At 44.6% G+C, this 20,892-nt stretch overlaps 3 protein-coding genes and 2 non-coding genes across 5 annotated transcripts; 2 read left to right on the top strand and 3 right to left on the bottom strand.

Annotated features, from left to right (window-relative positions):
* Positions 1-565: 565 nt before the first annotated feature.
* On the bottom strand, positions 566-10,178 carry SKA2 (spindle and kinetochore associated complex subunit 2). Its single transcript, XM_072937338.1, has 8 exons — positions 10,021-10,178; positions 5,103-5,192; positions 4,381-4,557; positions 3,139-3,225; positions 2,207-2,245; positions 1,693-1,696; positions 1,449-1,578; positions 566-1,030 (listed from the first exon to the last, which is right to left on the bottom strand). Exons 1-8 carry the CDS (start codon positions 10,051-10,053, stop codon positions 892-894), a joined length of 699 nt encoding a protein of 232 aa, XP_072793439.1. The 5' UTR covers positions 10,054-10,178; the 3' UTR covers positions 566-891.
* MIR301 (microRNA mir-301) lies at positions 7,454-7,526 on the bottom strand. Its single transcript, NR_049131.1, has one exon. It is a non-coding gene; the product is annotated as a microRNA mir-301 (primary transcript).
* Positions 8,420-8,531, bottom strand: MIR130C (microRNA mir-130c). Its single transcript, NR_049116.1, has one exon. It is a non-coding gene; the product is annotated as a microRNA mir-130c (primary transcript).
* Positions 10,179-10,268: 90 nt separating the features above from the next.
* PRR11 (proline rich 11) lies at positions 10,269-14,834 on the top strand. The gene is made up of 10 exons (XM_041720064.2): positions 10,269-10,732; positions 11,319-11,430; positions 11,840-11,987; positions 12,172-12,294; positions 12,552-12,788; positions 12,930-13,028; positions 13,532-13,641; positions 13,755-13,814; positions 13,903-13,999; positions 14,331-14,834. Exons 2-10 carry the CDS (start codon positions 11,321-11,323, stop codon positions 14,394-14,396), a joined length of 1,050 nt encoding a protein of 349 aa, XP_041575998.2. The 5' UTR covers positions 10,269-10,732; positions 11,319-11,320; the 3' UTR covers positions 14,397-14,834.
* Positions 14,835-15,744: 910 nt separating this feature from the next.
* SMG8 (SMG8 nonsense mediated mRNA decay factor) lies at positions 15,745-20,562 on the top strand. The gene is made up of 4 exons (XM_030287921.4): positions 15,745-17,469; positions 18,214-18,359; positions 18,746-19,621; positions 20,130-20,562. The coding sequence occupies exons 1-4, from the start codon at positions 15,819-15,821 to the stop codon at positions 20,325-20,327; spliced, it is 2,871 nt and encodes a 956-aa protein (XP_030143781.4). The 5' UTR covers positions 15,745-15,818; the 3' UTR covers positions 20,328-20,562.
* The last annotated feature ends 330 nt before the right edge of the window (positions 20,563-20,892 follow it).

The following is a 20,892-nucleotide window of genomic DNA, read 5'->3' as shown; positions in this document are numbered from 1 at the left end:
CTGATTAATTACTCCTAAAAGGGTGCACATAGCAGCAGGCATCATAAAATCAAGTTATGCCTGTTCTTTCCTCTTCAATACCCAACCTGTTTCTCTTCCCATCAAACCCTAAAGCAGCTCATGGATGGGTTCAGAAATCAGCCTTTCCCTCCCTAAGAGCACTAAATTAAATTTCTCTCCTTTGACAGACATAATTCTTCATAAAAAAACCCCACAGAAAATTAATAACAATTCATGTATCTTACCCTCTCAAACTAGACTGAAATATAACAATATGAATATTTAAAAGAATATTATATATATAGAATGGATAATATAGAAATATTACACATAAGAAAAAAATGTTATGTTTTTCACTGTTAGGGTAGTCAAATAGTGTTGCAAAGGTTGTAAATTCTCCATCCTTGGGAATTTTCAGGTGCTGCCCTGAGCTGCACTCCAGGGGCTTGGACTGGGCAGTGCCCAGAATTCCCTTCTAACCCTGCCTGGACTGTGAAAAACCCAAGGGAATTCACATCAAAGAGAAATTAATCAGCTCAGGGAGCAGGGTGAGGAGTCACACAAATGAAGTATAACAAATCTTTATTTAGGAATGCAAAGACAATTAAGAGGCTTGGATTATTTGCCTTTAAAAGACCCTCAGGAATGCAGCAAGGAAATTGGAAGCATCACACGGCTCACAACATTCCTTAAAAATGCATCAACCATAATCATTTAAACAGGTAAGGTAAAGTCCCAACCTCAGTGTTTTTGAACTCTCCAATTTCAAGTATTATCAACAGAATATTTATACAGAAATATTAATAATTTTCCTGCAGGGGAACTCTTGTTTCAGAGAAATTCTTGCTCCTTAGTAATCCAGGAGCTGGATCAAGATGCTTCTGTGTCAGATTAGTTTTCTTTTAACTCAGCCAATTTTATATTTCCTCGTTTGTCAACTTCTACAATCCCCATTTCTTTCAGGATTTGAATTTTTATGTTAGTGGCTTTCTTAATTATCGTTTTCATCTGTGTAAGACTCAGTGCTGCTCTGTAAGACAAAAACAATTTAGTATAACAGGGATCAAACATCAGCTCTGGCAGAAAAAGGCTAAAAAGCACATGCTGTTTAATCAATGACTTTTGTGAATGCTCTGTAAATCTCAAACTTATCCAGATTACCACCAACTTTTCTATGCCACTTCAAATCCCAGCAGTCATTTGCTAATCTTAGGGTTAAAAAGACAGAATTCCTGAGTTTAAAACTTCATTTTCTTTGTAACATCAGCCTGTAAGAAACCCCCAGCACTCACCCCAAAGAAGCGGAGGGCAGAGTTTGGGGGTCGTGGTTTAATCTCAGTTTTTTTAGAAATTAAAATATGCATAACTAGCTGCTTTTATTTAATTTGAAAAGGCTGAAATTTTTTGCAGTTTATAAAAATATTTTAATGAATGGCTTTGAGCTTTACCTGTTGTTCTGTACAATGAAATGGTTAAACAACTCCCTGTACAAACAGTTCAAGTCTGATAACTTAACAGTTGTCCTGATGCTCCTGGGCACTCTCAGAAATGTTTCCTTAGTCAATGGTGTGAACTGGACTTCTGAAAAATTGGAAACAGAAGATATTTGTTAAAAAGAATGGAAATGGAAAATATTTGTTTCTTTAGAAATTGCATTAAAGATAGAAAGTGCTTCCATTAGTGCTTAAAAACACCCCTAAGTGAGACTGAAGAAAGATTTTCCAGCAAGAGAAAGGAGAGAAAAAGACAATCACTGGATCTGGAGACTGAGTAAAAAATCATGTAATTTGAGATCTGATGAGGATTGACAAATTTGGTCTGTCAATAACCAGCTGGCTTTGTTTTGGGTATTTTATTTTTTTGAAAACAAACAAAACCCAACTGTGAAAATTCTTTTCTATAAGCAGGGATAAATGAATTTTAAAAGAGCTATTTCTATGGTAAAATTAGTGCACCATTTCTTCCAGAGCTTAAACACAACAAGTTTTCCACTTCAATCCCATTGAAAGCAAGGGGAAAAATCCCAGAAATATGGCAACTATTCCTGGAATGTAACTCAGGGGTCAGGTCCTTCTAGTAAAGTCTAAATTCTTAACATAAAAGCAGTAAATATTGGTGCTTGGGAGGGAAAACAGTGAAGTTACTGCCTATCACAGCCTCTCTGAAAATAAATCAGTGGGAAATTTATTTTTTTTAATCACTTAACTTCAGCTGAGCCAGGGACTGCAGATCCTGAGCAGGATGGCTAAAAATAAACAATAATGTCAGTATTTTTTAGTGTTTTGGCTAGAAATCTTTTTTCACAGTTTCATTTCTGCATGAAATTTACACTAATTACATTTTACCATTGGATAACCAAGGATCTTGCAGCCACTGAAGTCAACAGCAAAATCTTAGGGATTAAGCACAGTTTAAAATGAAATTAGGTTTAAAATGGATACGGAAGGATTTATGTGCAAGTCAGATGAGCCTCTCCACAGGTTCCACGTAAACCAATTGTGGCAATAAAGGGACACAAAGTGAGGTGTGACAGTGGGAAGTGAGGAGAAGTAGAAAAAGAAAAGGTCAATCAGAGAAACACCCTCTGTTAATCTTCTCTAATATTTTTAATATGAGACCCAGAGCAAACATTTGCAGATAATTATATTGGATAATTACATCTCGCGCTATGGGAGAATATCTGACTTTTTAACAAATATTAATTTAGATCCAAGTTCTACTGCATTGCACTTAGACTAGATCGTTACTCATATCCCAAAATTTAATATTTCACAGGAAATTAAATTTCTCCCCACACTGGTTTGAATCAATGACATCCCTCACTCCCACCCAAATGTTTCTTTATCAAGAAGATCAACAAGAGCAACCAACTGCATTCCCAAGAAACATAAACACATCCAAATTAAAAAATAACAGGAACAAAATCTTCCATCAAGGGTAATTTCTCCTTTGTGGAGCATCTAATTGGAACAATTAGAAAAGCTTAATCTGTACAGGATAAAAATGAAAAGGTTTGTTAAGGAACTTAATTTCATTTCTGAAAAATTATATTCACTTGAGAAGTATCAAATCACAAAATCAGCCCCTTCTGCAGGAATTAAATGTTTCTGGAATACTGCCATTCCATGCCCTACTTACCTCTTGCACTGGAAATTCCATTTCTTCCCCAAATTGCAAGTTTAACTGGTGGATTGCAGCCTGTTCTTCTGCTGACAGAGGTAAGCTCTGGGAAAATAAGAAAAAGTAAACACAGAGAAGTCTGATCCTTCAGGTTCTGAGGTGATATTTACAGAGGGACTCAATGTTTGTGCAGCCCTTTGCTCAGGGAAACTGACAGTAGACTCCTGATTTCCTTCCACTGAAAACAAATGTACAAGTAAAGTGTTGCTGAAAAATCAACAATAATCTTCCTCTAGCACCAATACTATAACTTAGTCAAGCAGGAGAAATTTTTCAATTAAAAAAAAAAAAGGTATTTCATTTAAAGACTTTTATTTCTCCAGAAGTTTAATCCATCTTTGGCTTACGAAATATAAAAAAATACAAGAAAATATTTACCTAAAGCTCTACATATAACTCAAGAAAAGGGTCTTCCACTTGGGAAAAATCCAAGTACAAAATTATTCTGGGCAGAATATCCTTGAAACACAGTAAGACATGATCTATTTTCCTTCCTGTGCCATATAACCACTGTCTTTTAAATCATGATACAGCCCATTTTGTCTATCAAAAGTTACCAGTAACTGTTGACAGATTAAACCCAATCTCCAGGCACTGTCATTAGAACATTGATCTAAATCATCTCATTTGTAAAGGGTCAAAATTAATCCTTTCACCTCTTCAATAATGAAGCAGTGTTTGAAGACCACTTAAGAAAATGTTACTTGTTGCTGAGTTTTTTAACAATTTAAACATTATCTTAGGGAAAACAGCTTTGGAATAACAGCAATCCCAGGGTGTTTGTTACAATGGTTTAACTTTCTCTCTTTAGACACTGAAAATATATTTGCCATTTAAAAGCTTTTTAGCCTTTTAAAACTGGTTTAATTTTCTATTTTCTTTAAAGTGTGTACTTCTAAAACCTGTCAGTGTGGCCCCAGGACACAGTTGTGCACAGAGGTATGGATTCCTATGAAATAACCCAAATTGTATCACTCTATTCACACTCCTCAGCTCCAGATCTGATTTTAACTGCTGGGAATTGGGATTTACAAAAAGAGCTCCAATCCTGCCAGCATTCCTACTGGAAAACTCTGTCTTATCTTCTCAAAATCTGCACAAACAACAAATTCCAGGAGAACCAGGAGTGGCACAGAAAGGTTCCAAAGTTGTGTCCGTTTCCAGCAGTGAAAACAAAGTGATTAAAGTGAAATTAAGCACCTCCAGCCCACTTTGTTGCTGTAATGCCCGAGACAACTTCATGGTTTCCTGCAGGGCAGCACGGATGCTCTCCATGGATTCCTTCTGCTCCCGGGAAATTTGTACCATCTGGTCACACAGGGATTTGTAACGGGATTTCACCAAGGAGATCTCCTTCAGGAGAGCAGCTGGGTTCTCCTGCGTGAGTAGAACATTTAAACTCCATCAAATGATAAAATTCATGAGGCCACACTTCGTTTCACAGTGTACATGTTAGGCATTTAATCTGAAATGATCCTTTACAGTGAAAATGTACAGGAGAAAAGGGCTGAATTATAGAATCCTTTACATGATGTCATTTATTGTTTTCCTCTCATCTCTCCCCCAAATCTGAATTTAGTCACTGCTTGTTGGCAAGTTTATCTTGTTTCTCAGAGCAAGGGCGAGTCTTAGCTCAAACTGGAATCTGTAACCTGAATTTAGGTGTTAACACCACTGGTTTCTCAAAGCAGAACGTGGGAGAATTTCACTATCCCAAGAAACCAAAGGAGTTTGGTTTGAATTCATATTAGGCAAATTATTTCAATATATTATGCAGGAAATAACAACAACAACAACAACAACAATAATAAAAACCTGACAAGTAGATTAAAGAACAGCCACATATATTTCAGGTTTAAAGAAAAATATCCATTTATTACCAACTTCATGCAATAAAATTGAATTTAATCTGAAAACACTACCTCTGCTGTTGCATCATCAGGATGACTATTCGCTATTTCAAACTCCAGTCTGCTCTGAATATAATCCAAATCAGCTTCTGCTTTCTGGAACTAAAATATTTAAGGTCAGGCACAGTATATTAAAACCCAAAAATTGCAGACAAACCCCAACCTGTGTTTCAGGAAAGCAGGAGGCAGCTGCCTCACTTTGAAACGCTCAGAGACCATAAAAGTTTTCAAATTTAATATTTTCAAATATAAGGAGTTCTGTTAGCAAAACTACAACACTCAGTTATTTACACAGATTATGAGTAAATTCAAGATCTAAGAGTATCATCAGAGCTTTTATTAATAATCATATTAGGGATGTGTTCTTTCAGATGGTTTTATTGTCCACAATACATTTCATTATTCCCCAATAAACCAGACTATCAGCTCATTAAATTGATGACATCACTTTTCTTTCCCTGGGATAAATAAGCCACAAGAGAATTGTCTAATTCCCTTGTAAAACAGTCTGCTGATAGCATTACTACTTAATTAATTTTAGTCTGCAATTTTAATATCTATTAAAGACTTCCACTTTCAAGAAAGGCAGTTTTCCCAGCTCCCAAGCAACTCATTAACTCTTTGACATAATAATTCAGTGATTTTACAGTCACAGAAGAGACAATGATGAAAGCAAGTTAAAAATAAAAATGGTTGTGACTTCCTTAAGTTGCTTTTCACTGTTTATTTGGAGATTAATCCCAAAGTGACCATTCCTGGGTTTTCTAAAGGATCAAAGCAAGGCTGTATTTGTCATAAATACCCACAGTCTGTGGTCAGGCTGGGAGTCCAAAGGGATATTTATGTTTTGAACATCAGCCTTAAGGAATGGCCATTAATGCCTTTGGGGGTGTGGAAATTCAGCCTGAAGGAACAGGATTTGATGCAGGACACTCTCCAATAAAAGCCTCTTCCTGAGGGAGTGATGGATGATGTTTCACACACCTCCAGCACTGTGGGTCTCAGATTCAGTCAAAGAGAGAAACTGAGAGTTTCCAGCCAGGCAGAAGCCTGGGAAAGAGTTGGAGAAGAATGTAAATAATTCTTTATCTCTCTTGTTGTTCACATTGTTTATAGTGAAGTTCTATCACTGTGTGTCAAGCACTTTGCACCAGTGGTGTGGATTGTTTTCTCTTCAGAGCCAATGGAGTTGGTCCTCACAAGCTCTGTATAAAAGAGAGGTGTATTTTGAATAAATCGGAGTTTTACTCTCAGTTTTTTTTCCATTGGTCCAATGGAATTGGTCCTCACGGAGCTCTGTATAAAGAGCAGTGTATTTTGAATAAATCAGAGTTTTACTCTCAGGTTTTTTTTTCCATTGGTCCTCATGCAGCTCTGTATAAAAGAGAGGTGTATTTTGAATAAATTGGAGTTTTACTCTCAGTTTTTTTTCCATTGGTCCTGAAGTGGAAACAACCCACACCGCTGGTGCAGAGTGCTTGACGCACAGTGATAGAACTTCACTATAAACAATGTGAACAAGCGAAATAAATAATTATTTACATTCTTTTCCAACTCTTTCCCAGGCTTCTGCCTGGCTGGAAACTCTCCATTTCTGTCTTTGAATGAATCTGAGACCCACACAGCACATTTTCAAATAATAGCTCAAGAAAAGGAAAATAAATCTAGTGAAGAGCTTGAAAATCTATAAATCAAAGGGAAAGCTTTCACCCAGTGCTGCCATAACTCACCATCTGCCCAGCAGAACTCCTTCCCACACCTGCCCCAGAAACCAGCCAGGACAAAATCCAAGAATAAAATACTTTTCAGCACACTGTACATTTTTAAAAAGCTCACAAGGGATTTCTTCTCTCACTGCTCAATGGTTTCTGTTCTCCCCACTAAGAAATATTTGTAGGTTTTCCTTTCCACGGCAGACACCCCAAAAAGAACATTGTTTTTTTGCTTTTCTCCAGCTCCTGCATTTGATCAGTTTTTGGGAAAGCAGACAACAAAAGCTGCTTTCAAAATGAGCCATTAAATATTCCATACTGATAAATTGAGATTTCCATAAGCAGGTAACTAACATACTGTGATTCAGGACATTAAAGGCTAAATGTGGCCAGAATTTTAAGCTTTGTGAAGACATTAACACAGTTCATTATGACTGCTTTTATTTTATAAATATTTACTTCTTGCTTCATTTCATGAAACATCCACCTGCAAAAATCCCCCCTTAATATTCTAACTCAGAAGCATTTGTAGGAAGATTAGTTTACAAGAAATCACACAGAAAATGCAGGGTTTGATGTGTAAATTTGTAATTTACTCACAGGTTTAGAAGAAAATGTTAGAAACTGAGTGAGGCCAGTGCTGAGGGCTCTGCTCTCAGATGCTTTGACAATACTATTGCACTGCTCTCTGTATAGTACAGTAGTGCAATAAAGTCAGAGCACTCGTTAGCAGCAACAATTCTGGGCAACAATCAATCATACACTCACCAAAAAAAGGAAAAAAACCACATATCAACTCAGCCAGAGGTTTCTGTGGATGGTGAAGAGCTGGATAAGGTTAAAGCTCACCAAGTCCTAACACACACACACAAAAACTCACATTATGATTATGATTATTATTATTATTCAGAATCTGCCATTCCACTGATCATGAGGGAGGAAAAAAAATCCAGCCACCCAACAAAATCCTCAACAGATCTGCCAGAAATTCAATTTCAAACTATTTGGTGCTTTCTGAACTGGAAATTCCATTTCCAAGTGTATTTATTGCTTGGATTTGCCTTGCAGCCAGTTCAGATTCCAAACTGCCATCACACAGATGTTCTTAAACTGCCTTACAGGGAATATCTTCTGCACAGCAGAGTTTATTCTTTATCATTTCCAGTGCTGAATCACAGTAAAATGCACTTAAAACACTCCTTCCCCAGCTCTGGGGATGTCCTGTACCAGTGGGGTGTAAGGGTGTATTCCATAAATCACAGTGATGGTGGGGATTTTTTCACACAGCAATAAATTCATGTTGAGAGTTGGAGAACTCTCAGGGTTTGAAGCTGCTGAGATACTTAAGGAAAAAAAAAAAAAAAAACAAGAAATCAAACCTGGGAATGGAGTGGAGATTTGAGATTTTTGGGGATGCACACAGAGCTGAGTCACCTGGGCCATGTGTAAGACACAGAGATGATGGCATTTGTCATTAAATGACCACTGTTCCTCCTTGGCAAGGCAATAAAATCAGCAAGAAAAAATAAACCCATGGCAATCTCCTGTTCTGTGGTCTCAGACAGTGATTTTGGACTTGTATATTATTAAAAAAAATACAGAACAATGCAGATTGTATTGCTGGCCAATGCCCTTTTAACATTGCACTGCTTTTTGTGCATCATCACCAGTAGTACAACATAAAAAGGGCACTGGACAGACACCACTCAGGGACAGAGGAGGTGCAGGATCCCAAAAAAACTGTGACAGGAACAAACTGAGCTGCTCTGAATGAAGCACTGCCAGCTTTAGGATCTTTTCCATAATTAATCTAAAACTGTTATGGTGCTCCTGTCACAAAAAAAACATTGATTACCTGGTTGATTTTATGATTTTCATACCCATTGTTCTCTTCAAGCTCCCACTAATTAGTTTGTCCCTGCTTCCACAGGGCCAAAAGGAAGCTTTCCATGAAATCCATGTCAAAAGCTCCAGGGAACAAGAAGTGTTATTTTATCACACTTCTGTGGAGAGAGCTGACTTCACAGGAAATCCAGAACGGGGAAACAACAAAGCAGAAGGAAAAGCAAGAGACTCAAAGCTGTGAGATTATTCTGATTTCCAGAATAAAAGCCCTTGTTAGCTTAAAGGAGGCAAAAATAACCTCTCTATTCACATGTCCTAAAATGAGAATCACTTGAAAGCATGACTTTCAATAAAACACAGGAACAGACCATGACAATAAATAGATAAATTAATTAAACATCTAGCCTAAGTATCTTTAAATATATTTCCAAATGAAACTAGGCTTTGGCAAAAATACAGAATACTAGATACAGGGAGATGAAGCTTATACTATTGGCAAAAATGGAAAAAAAAGACTCGAGGAAGGAAGATGAAGGTTTTGAGGGGTGGCACAAGGAACTCGGCTGGTTGGACACAGGTTCCTAAAGCCTCTCCAGCGTGAAGAAACACAGCACAGCTCTTGTTGTGAAAGCTTCATTTTTGCCTTTTTTTCCTTTTTTTTCACTTTTTCAGGAGTGTGGCTGGCAGGGAGGCGATCATTGCATAAGGGACAGCCCCGTGGTGCTCCAGGGGCTGCCTCAGAGCGGCGGAACGGAGAGAAAAGCTGAAAAAACTCGGGAATTTGGGGCTGGGCAGGAGAGGGACGAGGGGGGCATCGCCCCGCTCCCCCCGCAGCGAAAATGGTCCAGCCCAGGTAAGCGCTCCACCCTCGCCCCCCTCTGGGAAAAAATGGACTATTCCGAGGCGCGCCCCCCGCTCCCGCCGCGGGCACATGGAGCGGCCCGGCCCGGCCGCGTCCCCCGCGCGAGGCGGGAATGAGCGCGCCCACACGCACCGCCCCCCCCCCAGGTGCGCGGGAATGGCCGCGCCCTCCCCCGCGCCGAGGGGTGAATGGAGCGGCGCAGGCCCCGCCCCTTTCCCAAAAGGTGCTGTGGGGGGGGTTCGGAATGGACCGGCCCGGCCGAACCCGCCTGACCCGGACGCGGCCGGCGGGCGCCCCGCGGAGGGCGGCGCGGGCCGCGCTCAGGGCCCGGATGGGGAACGCGGGGCGCGGCTGAGCGGCCGCTCTTCCGTCGCGCCGCGCCCGCGCTTCTCCCTCCCTTCCTCCCTCCCTTCCTCCCTCCCTTCCGCGGCGGCCCCGCGCCCTCCGAGGCTTCACCGCCAGCGGCCCCGCGGCGCGGCCGCCCCTCAGCGCGGCCGCCGCCCGCCCTCACCAGGGTCTGGAGATTGTTAACCGCCGGCTCCATGTTGAATAGTTGACATTCCTCAGGCGGCGGCGCGGAGATCCCCACCCCCCGCGCCGCGGCCGGGAGAGTCGGCGGCGCCCATTGGCCAGCTGTCACTGCCGCGCGCCTCCCATTGGCTGGCTGCTCGCGGAGCGCGCTCGCTATTGGCCCGCGGGGAATGTAAACCCGCTCCGAGGTACGGCCGAGCCCATTGGCCCGGAGTGGGCTCCGGCTGTGATTGGCCGGGGCGGGGCGCGCGGCGCTGGCGGGAAGCGGCGCGGGCCGGTCCGCTGCGGCCCTGAGGGGGCGGCGGCGCCGCTCCCCCTCCCCGCTTCTCTCCCGGTTGCACCGGCGGCGGGGCCGCTCCTCGCCCGGTTCACTCCTCGAGCCTTCCCCAGCCGATTGGCGGCACCGAACGCGCTCGCCCAATGGCGGCGCCGCTCGCCTCAGCGCGGCCGGGCCGGGGCAGCGCCGGCCCCTCTCCCGTGGAGCGCGGGCGCGCCTCGGCGCGGCGGCCAATCAGCGCGCGGCTTACATGCGCCGCGTGGGGGGGCCGGCAGAGAGCGGCGCTGCCATTGGCTGGGCGCGGCGCGGGGAGCGGTTTGAATCGGCGGCGGCGGGCGCGGAGCGCGGCCGGGGGGACGGGGCGGCCCCGGGACACCCCCGGAACACCCCCGGACACCCCCATAGGTGTGTGCAGGTGTGTGTGAGGGAGACAAAGAAACCCCCGCTCTCGGTGCGGCGTCCCGGGTGAGCGGGGCTGAGGTGTCACCGATCACCGGTCAGGGACCGGCCCGTGCCACCCTCAGCATCCTTCCGTAGCTTCAGTATGTCTTTTGTCACCGCTTTCCCTGAATTCAGTGCTTATCACGTCAGGTTAATGAAAAACTGAACATCCGTTTATATTTCTTGTGCTTACGTAGTTGTAAAGTTTCTATTTAATTTATAACATTTCTAATTACTTTCTTGTTTATCTTTGTTTATATTATTTATAATATATTTTTGTGTGTATTTATATAATTCATATTTTTATTATATTTATCAATACAAATAGAAAAGGGGAGGAAAAGCCCATATAAAACGGTGCTTTCTGTGTACAAACACATCCCATGGATCATATGAAATTAAGGATATATTTTCTATCACTGGTCCATAATAATTCCACCAAGGCAGCTGTGAGTAACCTCTGACTGGATTTCTGAGGTGCAGCCTGTGCTATTCTCTTTGGTGGCAGCTCTGTCCCAACGTATAATTTGCTTCCATTTGAAATGTGTTTTTTTCCCCAGTAATGGCAAGGTATAAGAAATGCAAAAGAAAACGAAGAGCCCGAGCAAAATTTCGACTGGAAAAGAAGAGAAATGCTGCAACCCCCCAGGGCTCAGTTTGTCCCTCTACACGGTAAGAACTTCTGCTTGAATTTTGCCTTTCTCTCCATCCCTGGGTTTGCTGTTTGCTCCCAATGGCTCTTGGAAAAAGCTGAATATTTGTGCCAAGTACATGGCATTCCATGATATCTTTTGGTGTTATTCAGTGGAAGGTTGGACATGATGACCCTGGAGATCTTTTCCAACCTTAGTGTTTCTGTGATTAATAACCAGGAAAAGCAACTTGAAGAAAAAAGTATTTCCAATGGGATTTCCCCCCCACCCTTTATTGAAATGTATCTTGGCCTTTCCAGGTTTCTGTGATCACATTTGCTCTTGTTGTTACCTGCTGGTATCTGCTTGTAACTTCCACATGATTGGTCACAGTTAACTTTTTTAAAGGCTGAGATGATAAATAAAATTCTGGCTTTGTTCTGTTGCAGGTCACCAGCTCATCTGTCTCTGAACTCATCACCAGTCCCAAGCTGCTCCCGCTGGCCTTTAGCCTTGCCCAGTGTGAAAAGTGTGCTCAGACCCTTGACAACAGCAGCATCATTTCTGTATTGGTGGTGCCAGAGCAGGGTTGCACAGGTATATCCTTTCTTTGATATTAGATTTTTCTGTTTTAAACACAGATTAACACTGTTTACTGAGTTGCAAATATTTTGCTCTACCAATTAATTTTGTTCTGTTACTACCCCTCCTAAAAATCAGATTGATCTTCAGAAACATCTGAAGAAAATCAACACACAATCTGCTTTCTTTTTATGCTTAGAGCTTTCAGGTGGTTAAAGACACCATATTTCCATCACAAGTCTATTTAAGGGAACTAAATATGTTCAGGGAGAAGCTGGAGAAGTTGGAAAGTGAATTTTCCAAGCTACAAGGAGCACTCCAGGTCAGTGTCAGTCCAGCTGGGGCAGGGTGACGTTTGTCTGTGTGGGGATAAGGAATAGTGCTCAGTGCAGATCCACTGAGCAGCTCCTCAGGGGCATTCTCTGCACTCAGAGCTACAGAACTGCTGCCACCTCACAGCAGGAGGGACCTGTTTATATATTTACAGCTCAGCCTTAGCCAGCACCTTTGTTCCCAAAAATCCCAGCTACTTTTGCTGGTGGATTTAATGTTCTCTTTATTTATTTCTGTCATTTTCAGATGAATGGAGTGGCAGCTTTGTCTTCAGAAAGTTCTCTTTGCCAAAGGTGTCACAAGCCAGTCTTGGGTGCTCCTGTAGGGACACAGATGGATCCTCCACCCTCAGCATCCATGCCTGTTTCCATCCCCCCTCCTCCTCCTCTTCCTCCTCCTCCTCCTCCTCCTCCACCACCGCTGCCTCCACCAAAACTGCCTCCAGCACCTCTCCTCCTCCGACGAGGCACAACCTCTAAACTGGTAGGGAATCAGAAGGTTCTTTTATTTTTTATTTTGTGCCTGAGTTCTTTTTGGACCTGGATTCATCAGCACATCACTCTTTGTGAGTGCTCAGTCTCACTTTCCCTTCCTAATGTCCCTTCCAAACCCCTTTGCTTTCAGGCACCACCAGTGAAAAAGGATGGGCCCATGCACATCACCCTCAAAGACCTCCTGAATGTTAAACTGAAGAAGACAAACAGCAACCTGAGAATGGACAAGGTAAACTGGAGGATGAATCAAGGGAAAATCCACCCTGGAATTGCTGTTATTTCCTGCTTTTTTTTTTTTTTTCAATAAATTGATTCTCATCCAAACACCCAGTGATCAGTTTCAAGTCACCATTCGAATTCTGCACCTGGGCTTTGGAAGGGAAGAAATAAAGTGACAGACTCCAATCTTCCCTGGCACTCAGGACAGCTCGAATTTTACATTAAGTCCATGGAGTTTTCATGCAGCTTTGTGTGTTATCAGTAGATTTTTTGACTCCTTTTGGCCAGCTGGAACTTTGTTTGCATAAAAAACCCCTCTTGTTTAGGATTTTTTTTTGTTTTTCCTAAATAAATCTATTTTTATTCAAGGCACGTTCAAATCTTAATAATTTAAAAAAGCATAAAAGCCATAAACTACAGAAATCTTTCAGCTTTATTAAGTATTAAATGGATTTCAGGGTAGTGAGACCTTCTGAGGTTTTATTTGGGGTAACATTTCTTTCCTTGCTGTAGGAACAATCACCAGTGAAGCCACGCAGGGCATTAATTACAGTCACAGATCTACAGAGTGTTAGTCTGAGACCTAAATCCAAGCCATCACCTCATGCTACAAAATCATTAATGTAAGATGCTTTCTTCCTTGATTATATAGTGTATTTTTCTGTTTTAAACAGTGATCAAGGTTTTTTACTGAGTGGAAAACATTTCATTGTACCAATTTCTTTTCTTCTCTTAGCACCTCCCCTAAAAATCAGATTGATCTTCGGAAGCATCTGAAGAAAGTCGATATACAAAGGTCTGTTCCTTTCTATTCTCTTGAATTGTGTTTTTATAATCTAGAAAAACTAGAGAACCAATGAAACTAATCATAATTGCCCTTCCAGAAGTCCTGGTGGCACTCCTCTGAATAGTAAAGAAAACACTGAATGTGGCTCTGGGCTGACCCCAATCATGACACAGGCACTGCGGCGCAAATTTCAGGCAAGTCACTCTGTCCCTCTCCTTGGAATCATAAAGTGGCTTTAAAATCACATAATTCCCTACTGGCTTAAGGACACTGCAGAATGGACATGCCATGGCAAGTTATTTGACAATCCCAAGAGGAAAAACCGCTTTTTTGGTGGTCAAGGGGGTGATTCAATGCAACTTTAAAAGTCATAGTTTGCAGAAGAACCAAATGTGAGGGTTAATAGCATCTTTTATTTTACTGCTTTGGTGTGTCTGTTTTAAGGTGCCAGCCAAGAATTGCAGTTTTATCTCAGTGATGATGAGCTCAGATCTCCAAGTTCTGACCCTTCCCTTCTTTTGACAGATGGCTCACCCGAAGAGTCCCTCGCCTGCACGGCTGAGTGCTGCAAACAGCTTTGATGAAAAGTAAAAAGGAAAGTAGGTTTATGGAACAATTTTCCATTTGTGGTCAGGAAGCCACTTGAATCCCATTTTTATTACACTCAGGCACATGTATTTGTAAGTAAATGTAGTGCACAGGAAAACGGGGCATTATGAAACCCTGTAAAGCAGATTGTGCTTTTTATCTCTCTCTAATGTCTCTTGATTTGGTTGCATCTTTATTCACAATAGAAAAAAAAAAGGAAATTTCCCAAGTCCTTTGACACATGGGTGCTGCTGAAGCAGGAACTATTATATTCCTAGCACTGGTGCTGCTTGTCATACAAATATGTGTTTGCTGAAATTCAGTATTTTTATATCTTTTTCTAACAAGAAAATACATTGATGGTATTTGTACAGCTTCAAAGAAAAACAACAGTTTAATGCACTAATGTTATTAAAGTGGAAAGCTGCAAGCTTCAACGAACAGTTCGAGTCTGTGGCTACAGATGTAAGAGACCCTCACACGGTGTATCACTGCTGTCTGATCTCTATTAAAAGGCTGCACTGCTTACAGGGACCCAAAGCCTCCTTCCAAGTCCCCGGGGCGGGCAGAGGTTGTGCCTGAACGCGGCTCAGCTCACACCAGCGCTCAGGAGCAGGGCAGAGTGTGAGTCCCGGTGGCACAGCGGCATCCCAGTCGGGTTCCCCCGGTGCTGAGGGACCATCGCGATGGGGACCGGCGGCGCTGCTCCAGTGTCGGAATCTGTGGGTATTGGTGATTCCGAGATTGTAGAAAGTCTCTGTCTGTCAGCCCCGCTGCCAAAGCAGAAGCCATAATTGGTCTGTGCTGGTTTCAAGGCTGTTTATTCTGTTTATCTCTAACATGTTCTGCTGCCCTGCTGCAGCTCTGTCCTGCAGGGCAGCGTGTGGGGCTCTGCCCTCAGTGGGATGGTACAAACATTAAATACAGAAACTACCTGTGCTGGATTTACAATAACGTGCCAATATCTGTCACCTACATTGGACAGTGTGTGCCCAGCCTGAACCAACAGAAAAATGCCAACACCACAGTGAAACATGGAGGGCATGAAGAAGGAGGAAAAGGACAAGACACACCCAAATTCCTCCATCTTGTCCCCTCTGAACCCCTAATCTAGAAACCTAAAATTTTACTTTTGCACCCGTGTCACACTTAATTATTACTCTTATCAAACACTCAAAGCTTGTAATTCATCCTGTAAGATTGAAAACTCCTCTCCATGGACAGAGATCACAGACAGTGTCTCTGGGGGCTCTGTCCAGGGGGATTCCTGACCCCTGCCAGGGCAGCCAGAGGGAAGCCCTGGATTCCCACACTCCCGCCCGCCGCTCCCGTGTCCGCGCCCTCCGGGGCGGGGCCGCTCATGCGCGGGCCGGGCCGGGGCTCCGCCGCTTCAGGCCGGGAGCGGGGCCGGAGCGGGGCCGGGCCATGCCGCCGCCCGGGGCCGCGGGCACGGCCGTGGGGCCCATGAGCCTGCGGGAGCTGCTGCTGGCGGCCGAGGCGGGCGGCGAGGAGGAGGTGTGCGTGGTGGGCATCTTCGGCAAAACCGCGCTGCAGCTCTGCTCCGAGAAGGAGGCCCTGGTGAGCACCGTGTGCGACCGGCAGGTGTTCCCGCTGTTCCCGGAGGAGGATCCCGAGCTGGCGGATGGCACCGCGGGGCAGGACGGGGACCCGGCCACCAAGGACTACAACCAGCTGCAGGCGTACTACAGCCAGGAGAGCCGCGTGTTGTACCTGGTGCTCACCTCCATCTGCGACACGCCGCAGCTGCTGCGCGCCTGCGGAGACCTGGCGGCGGCCGAGAACAGAGAGGCCGGACCCGGCCACCCCTCCGGAGGGCCGGCCCCGCTGCCCCACGCCGAGGCGCACGAGTTCTGGAAGCACCAGGAGAAGCTGCACTGCCTGAGCCTCCTCTACCTCTTCTCCGTGTGCCACATCCTCCTGTTGGTGCATCCCACCTGCTCCTTCGACATCACCTACGACCGCGTGTTCAGGGCGCTGGACGGGCTGCGGCAGAAGGTGCTGCCCTCCCTGAAGGCTGCCATCAAGGACTGCCCTGTCGGCAAGGAGTGGAAGCTCAACTGCAGACCATGCCCTCCACGCCTCCTCTTCCTCTTCCAGCTCAACGGGGCTCTGAAGGTGGATCCGCTGCCAAGCAGGGGCCAGGATCCCTGTGGTCACCTGGAAAAGCCACCCCCCAAGAAGCATTCCCCCAAGAGGAGGCTGCAGCACGCTCTGGAGGATCAGATCTACCGCATCTTCCGCAAGAGCCGGGTGCTGACCAACCAGAGCATCAACTGCCTGTTCACCGTGCCCGCCAACCAGGCTTTTGTCTACATCGTGGCCGGTGGGCCCCAGGATGGAGATGATCCTGTGGCCATGCTTCTCGACCAGCTCAGGAGCAACTGCACCATGAGAGAGACTGATTCGCTGCTGGCTCCCACCCTGTCGGGACCCAGGAGGTATCAGATGATGAGGCACGGCCGGCAGCAGCTCTCCTTCCACGCAGAGAGTAGCAGCTCCAGCTCCTCTGGGCAGCTCGTGGACTGCACCCTCAAGGAGTTCTTGTGGCAGCACGTGGAGTTGGTGCTCAGCAAGAAGGGCTTTGAAGACAGCGTGGGGAGGAACCCACAGCCCTCTCACTTCGAGCTCCCGACCTATCAGAAGTGGGTGGCTGCAGCTCTAAAACTCTATGAAGTGACTATCGAAGGCAAAGACGATGACCCAACCTGCGGCGAGCTGAGCTCAAAAATCATGAGCAGCATCAAAGTTTTGGAAGGCTACTTAGACATAGACACCAAGTTCTCCGAAAACCGTTGCCAGAAGGCTCTGCCCATGGCCCACAGTGCCTACCAGTCCAACCTGCCCCACAATTACACCATGACAGTGCACAAGAACCAGCTGGCCCAGGCCCTGCGTGTGTACAGCCAGCACGCCCGGGGCCCAGCCTTCCACAAATACGCCATGCAGCTCAACGAGGACTGCTACAAGTTCTGGAGCAACGGGCACCAGCTCTGCGAGGAGCGGAGCTTGACAGACCAGCACTGCGTGCACAAGTTCCATCTGCTCCCCAAAGCAGGTAAAGATGCTCACTCGTGCTTTAATTTCATGGTTTAGTTTTGTAACTGGTTTAAAATGCCTTAGGCTGAAAGCACCGACTCCGAAATGTTGTGGGAGGTGAAAGTTTGCAGCTTTGAAGCGTCGTGTTCAAGGAATGGATGTGGCACTCGGTGCTGTGCTCTAGTTGACAAGTTGGTGACAAGGCAAAGGTTGGACTCGATGATCTCGGAGGTCTTTTCCACCCCAAATGATTCTGTGATCATCTCTACAGTAGGATCATAGCAGAGCTGCTGTGCAAGTTTCCTTTATGTTGAGTTTAGGAGCCAGTCCACTGTTAGTAGTAACTCTTACTCTGATTTTCTGATTTTAATAGTAACTCTGATTCTATCTTACAAACTAAAAGCAATTATATTGGAGTCCTTCTAATGAGAGGAGTGTAAGAACAAAGTTCTCTAAAAAGCATAAGCATCCCCCTTTGTTTTAAATAACCTGGTTGATCAGAAAGTCAAAACTGACTTCTGCAAGTTTATTGCAGGCACAAGAACTTTGAGCTTTCAGGAAGAGGTTATAAAAGCAAATAAGATTTGGTTTAGTGGTATAACCTCCACTGGAACTTTGTATTATTCAAAGTGGGAAAGGGAGGAGTTGCTTGACAAACATTTTGTATTTGAGTATAGCAGGGAGGGAGCAATGGATGAAGGGGAATAAAAAAAGTTTTGAATGGTGAGCAATTTGCCCAAGGTTTGATTGATTTTGCTTTTAGGGGAAAAGCCAGAAGCAGACAGAAATCCTCCAATTCTGTACCACAACAGCCGGGCTCGTTCCACTGGTGCCTGTAACTGTGGAAGGAAACAAGCTCCTCGGGAGGACCCCTTTGATATCAAAGCAGCTAATTATGACTTTTACCAGGTAACTTAGGTCTGTTAGTGCATCAAGCAGTGCTTTTGTTTCATCTGCAGAGTCTGCATTCTGAAATGACCACAAGTTTCCTCTTAACCTTATCAGCTTTCTGCTTGGGGGAGACATTTCTGGGAGCCGAAATGGGCTGACCAGGATGGGCAGTTCCAGTCTACCAGTGCACACACACAAGAACGCCTGTTAATACACCTGTTTACACTTGGAATGTGTTGGTTCATGTGAATTTTAAATAATCAGATCTGTGGGCCATGTTCCTATTGCTGCTTTGGTTCTCACGTGGTGCAAACCTCTTGAATCTTAATTGTAGCTGCTGAATGTTGTGGCTCTGAGCTCCCTCATCTCGGTGTGGATACTAAACAACATATTCTTTCTTGCAGCTGCTGGAAGAGAAGTGCTGTGGAAAACTGGAGCACATCAACTTCCCCATATTTCAGCCAAGCACACCTGACCCGGCGCCTGCTCGGGACGAGGCATCGCCCGCCCCTCCAGAAGGCGAGATCGAGAAACTCAAAGAGAAGGAACCTCAGACTCAGGGAGAGAGCACAGGCCTGAGCTTAGCCCTGAGCCTGGGCCAGTCTACAGGCAGCCTGGGCACTTACCCACCCGATGCCCAGGGCGGAGGGGACAATGCAGAAAGCCACGGGCAGAGCGGAGACTCCAAGAGCGAGAAGAGGCCGAGCCTGGTGGATCGCCAGGCTTCCACTGTCGAGTACCTCCCCGGGATGCTCCATTCCAACTGCCCCAAAGGCCTTCTGCCCAAATTCTCCAGTTGGTCACTGGTCAAGCTGGGGCCTGCTAAGGCTTATAACTTCCACACAGGCTTAGATCAACAGGGCTTTATCCCGGGAACAAACTATTTAATGCCTTGGGACATCGTCATCAGGACGAGAACTGAAGATGAAGGAGACTTAGACACCAATTCCTGGCCTGCACCCAACAAGGCTGTTCCTGGGAAAAGAAGCTCGGTGGTGATGGGAAGAGGCCGGCGGAGGGACGACATCGCTCGGGCTTTTGTGGGCTTCGAATATGAAGATGCACGTGGGAGGAGGTTCATGTGCTCAGGGCCTGATAAGGTGATGAAGGTGATGGGAGGGGGGCCGAAGGAATCTGCCCTGAAAGCCCTCAACTCCGACATGCCCCTGTACATCCTGTCCTCGACGCAGGGCCGGGGCCTCAAGCCCCACTACGCCCAGTTCATGAGGCTCTTCGTGGTGGTTCCCGATGCTCCTCTGCAGATCACCTTAACGCCTCAGGTAGGAAGTGCAGGAGGGGATCTGGGATGGAAACAGGTGGTTGTGGAAACATTCATTAACATGGGTGACAAGAAACTCCCAACTTCAGCCAAGACAGTTGTTTCCAAAAGTATCTGTTACATAAGCACTTGGGATTTCTTAAACTTCAACGTGCCAAATTTATACTTTGTATAAAGTAGGTTTACAAAATATTTTATCAAGGATAAGTTACTGGCATCCCTGCTGTAATAATGGCTTTTAAAACCAAAAAAAATAACAATGGTTCTTTAAGAATTACTCTGTCATTTTAAATGTCATGGAGAAAAGCAGTGACTCATGGCTCAATTATTATTAGTTACAATTTGAATTTAAGAGGTGAAAAAATGTTGGTTTTTCTGAATTGGAGAATTCTTCACCATTTCTTCCATTTTCTTTTAATACACATTTGAAAAAACTCCATTTGCATTTTATTACTTTTTGAGGTAGCAATGATATTTGATTACCTACTCATGTTTTCTTTTGGCTTTAGGTTCAACCAGGACCACCACCCTGTCCCATATTTTACCCTGAGAAGCAGGAAATCACCCTTCCCTCTGATGGACTCTGGGTGCTGAGGTTTCCCTATGCCTACGTGACAGAACGGGGGCCCTGCTTCCCTCCCAAAGAAAGCCAACAGTTAATGAGCTACAAAGTTCTCCGAGGAATACTGAAAGCCATTACACAGTAATTGTGGTTTGGGGTATTTGTGTTTTAGTTTAAGAAGGCTGTCTTCAATCCAGCTCATGGGTTTTGGTTACCCAACAGTTGTCACTGCAATTGTGTGAAGCCCCCACTGTATTTCACTGGAACACGGTCAGATTGGAAATAACGTTGATATCAAAGCAGGAAAAGGGATCTGAAACGTGTAAATTTTCCATTTGTTAAGTTTTCATATGTAAAAAATAAAAGCTGGTTTTCATAAAGTGCTGATCCTGTATTACTAGATGTTTTGATGACAGTGCTTTTCCCCATCCTGTCTTTTATGTACCTGCTTAGGAATATTAAAAAATTAGCACTTCCTGAAATCAAGAGTTTACTTTGTCACATTGAGGCAATGATGAGCAAAATCTTTTCTTTCTCTGAACAAGCTATTTTTATGTAAATTATGCTTTTAATGTGATTATAGGAGAAATCATTTTGTCTTGGGAAAAACAAAAAGATACTGCAGTTCTGATGTGTATTAACAGCAAAGCCAGAAACTGTGCTCACCTGTATCAAGTGACTCAGTGCCAAAAAATCAGCCACCGTAAATC

The sequence above is a fragment of the Taeniopygia guttata genome, chromosome 19 (assembly GCF_048771995.1).
Source record: "Taeniopygia guttata chromosome 19, bTaeGut7.mat, whole genome shotgun sequence".
Lineage (NCBI taxonomy): Eukaryota > Metazoa > Chordata > Aves > Passeriformes > Estrildidae > Taeniopygia > Taeniopygia guttata.
The sequence above is the reverse complement of the archived record's forward strand: the minus strand, read 5'-3'. Positions and strand labels throughout refer to the sequence as shown.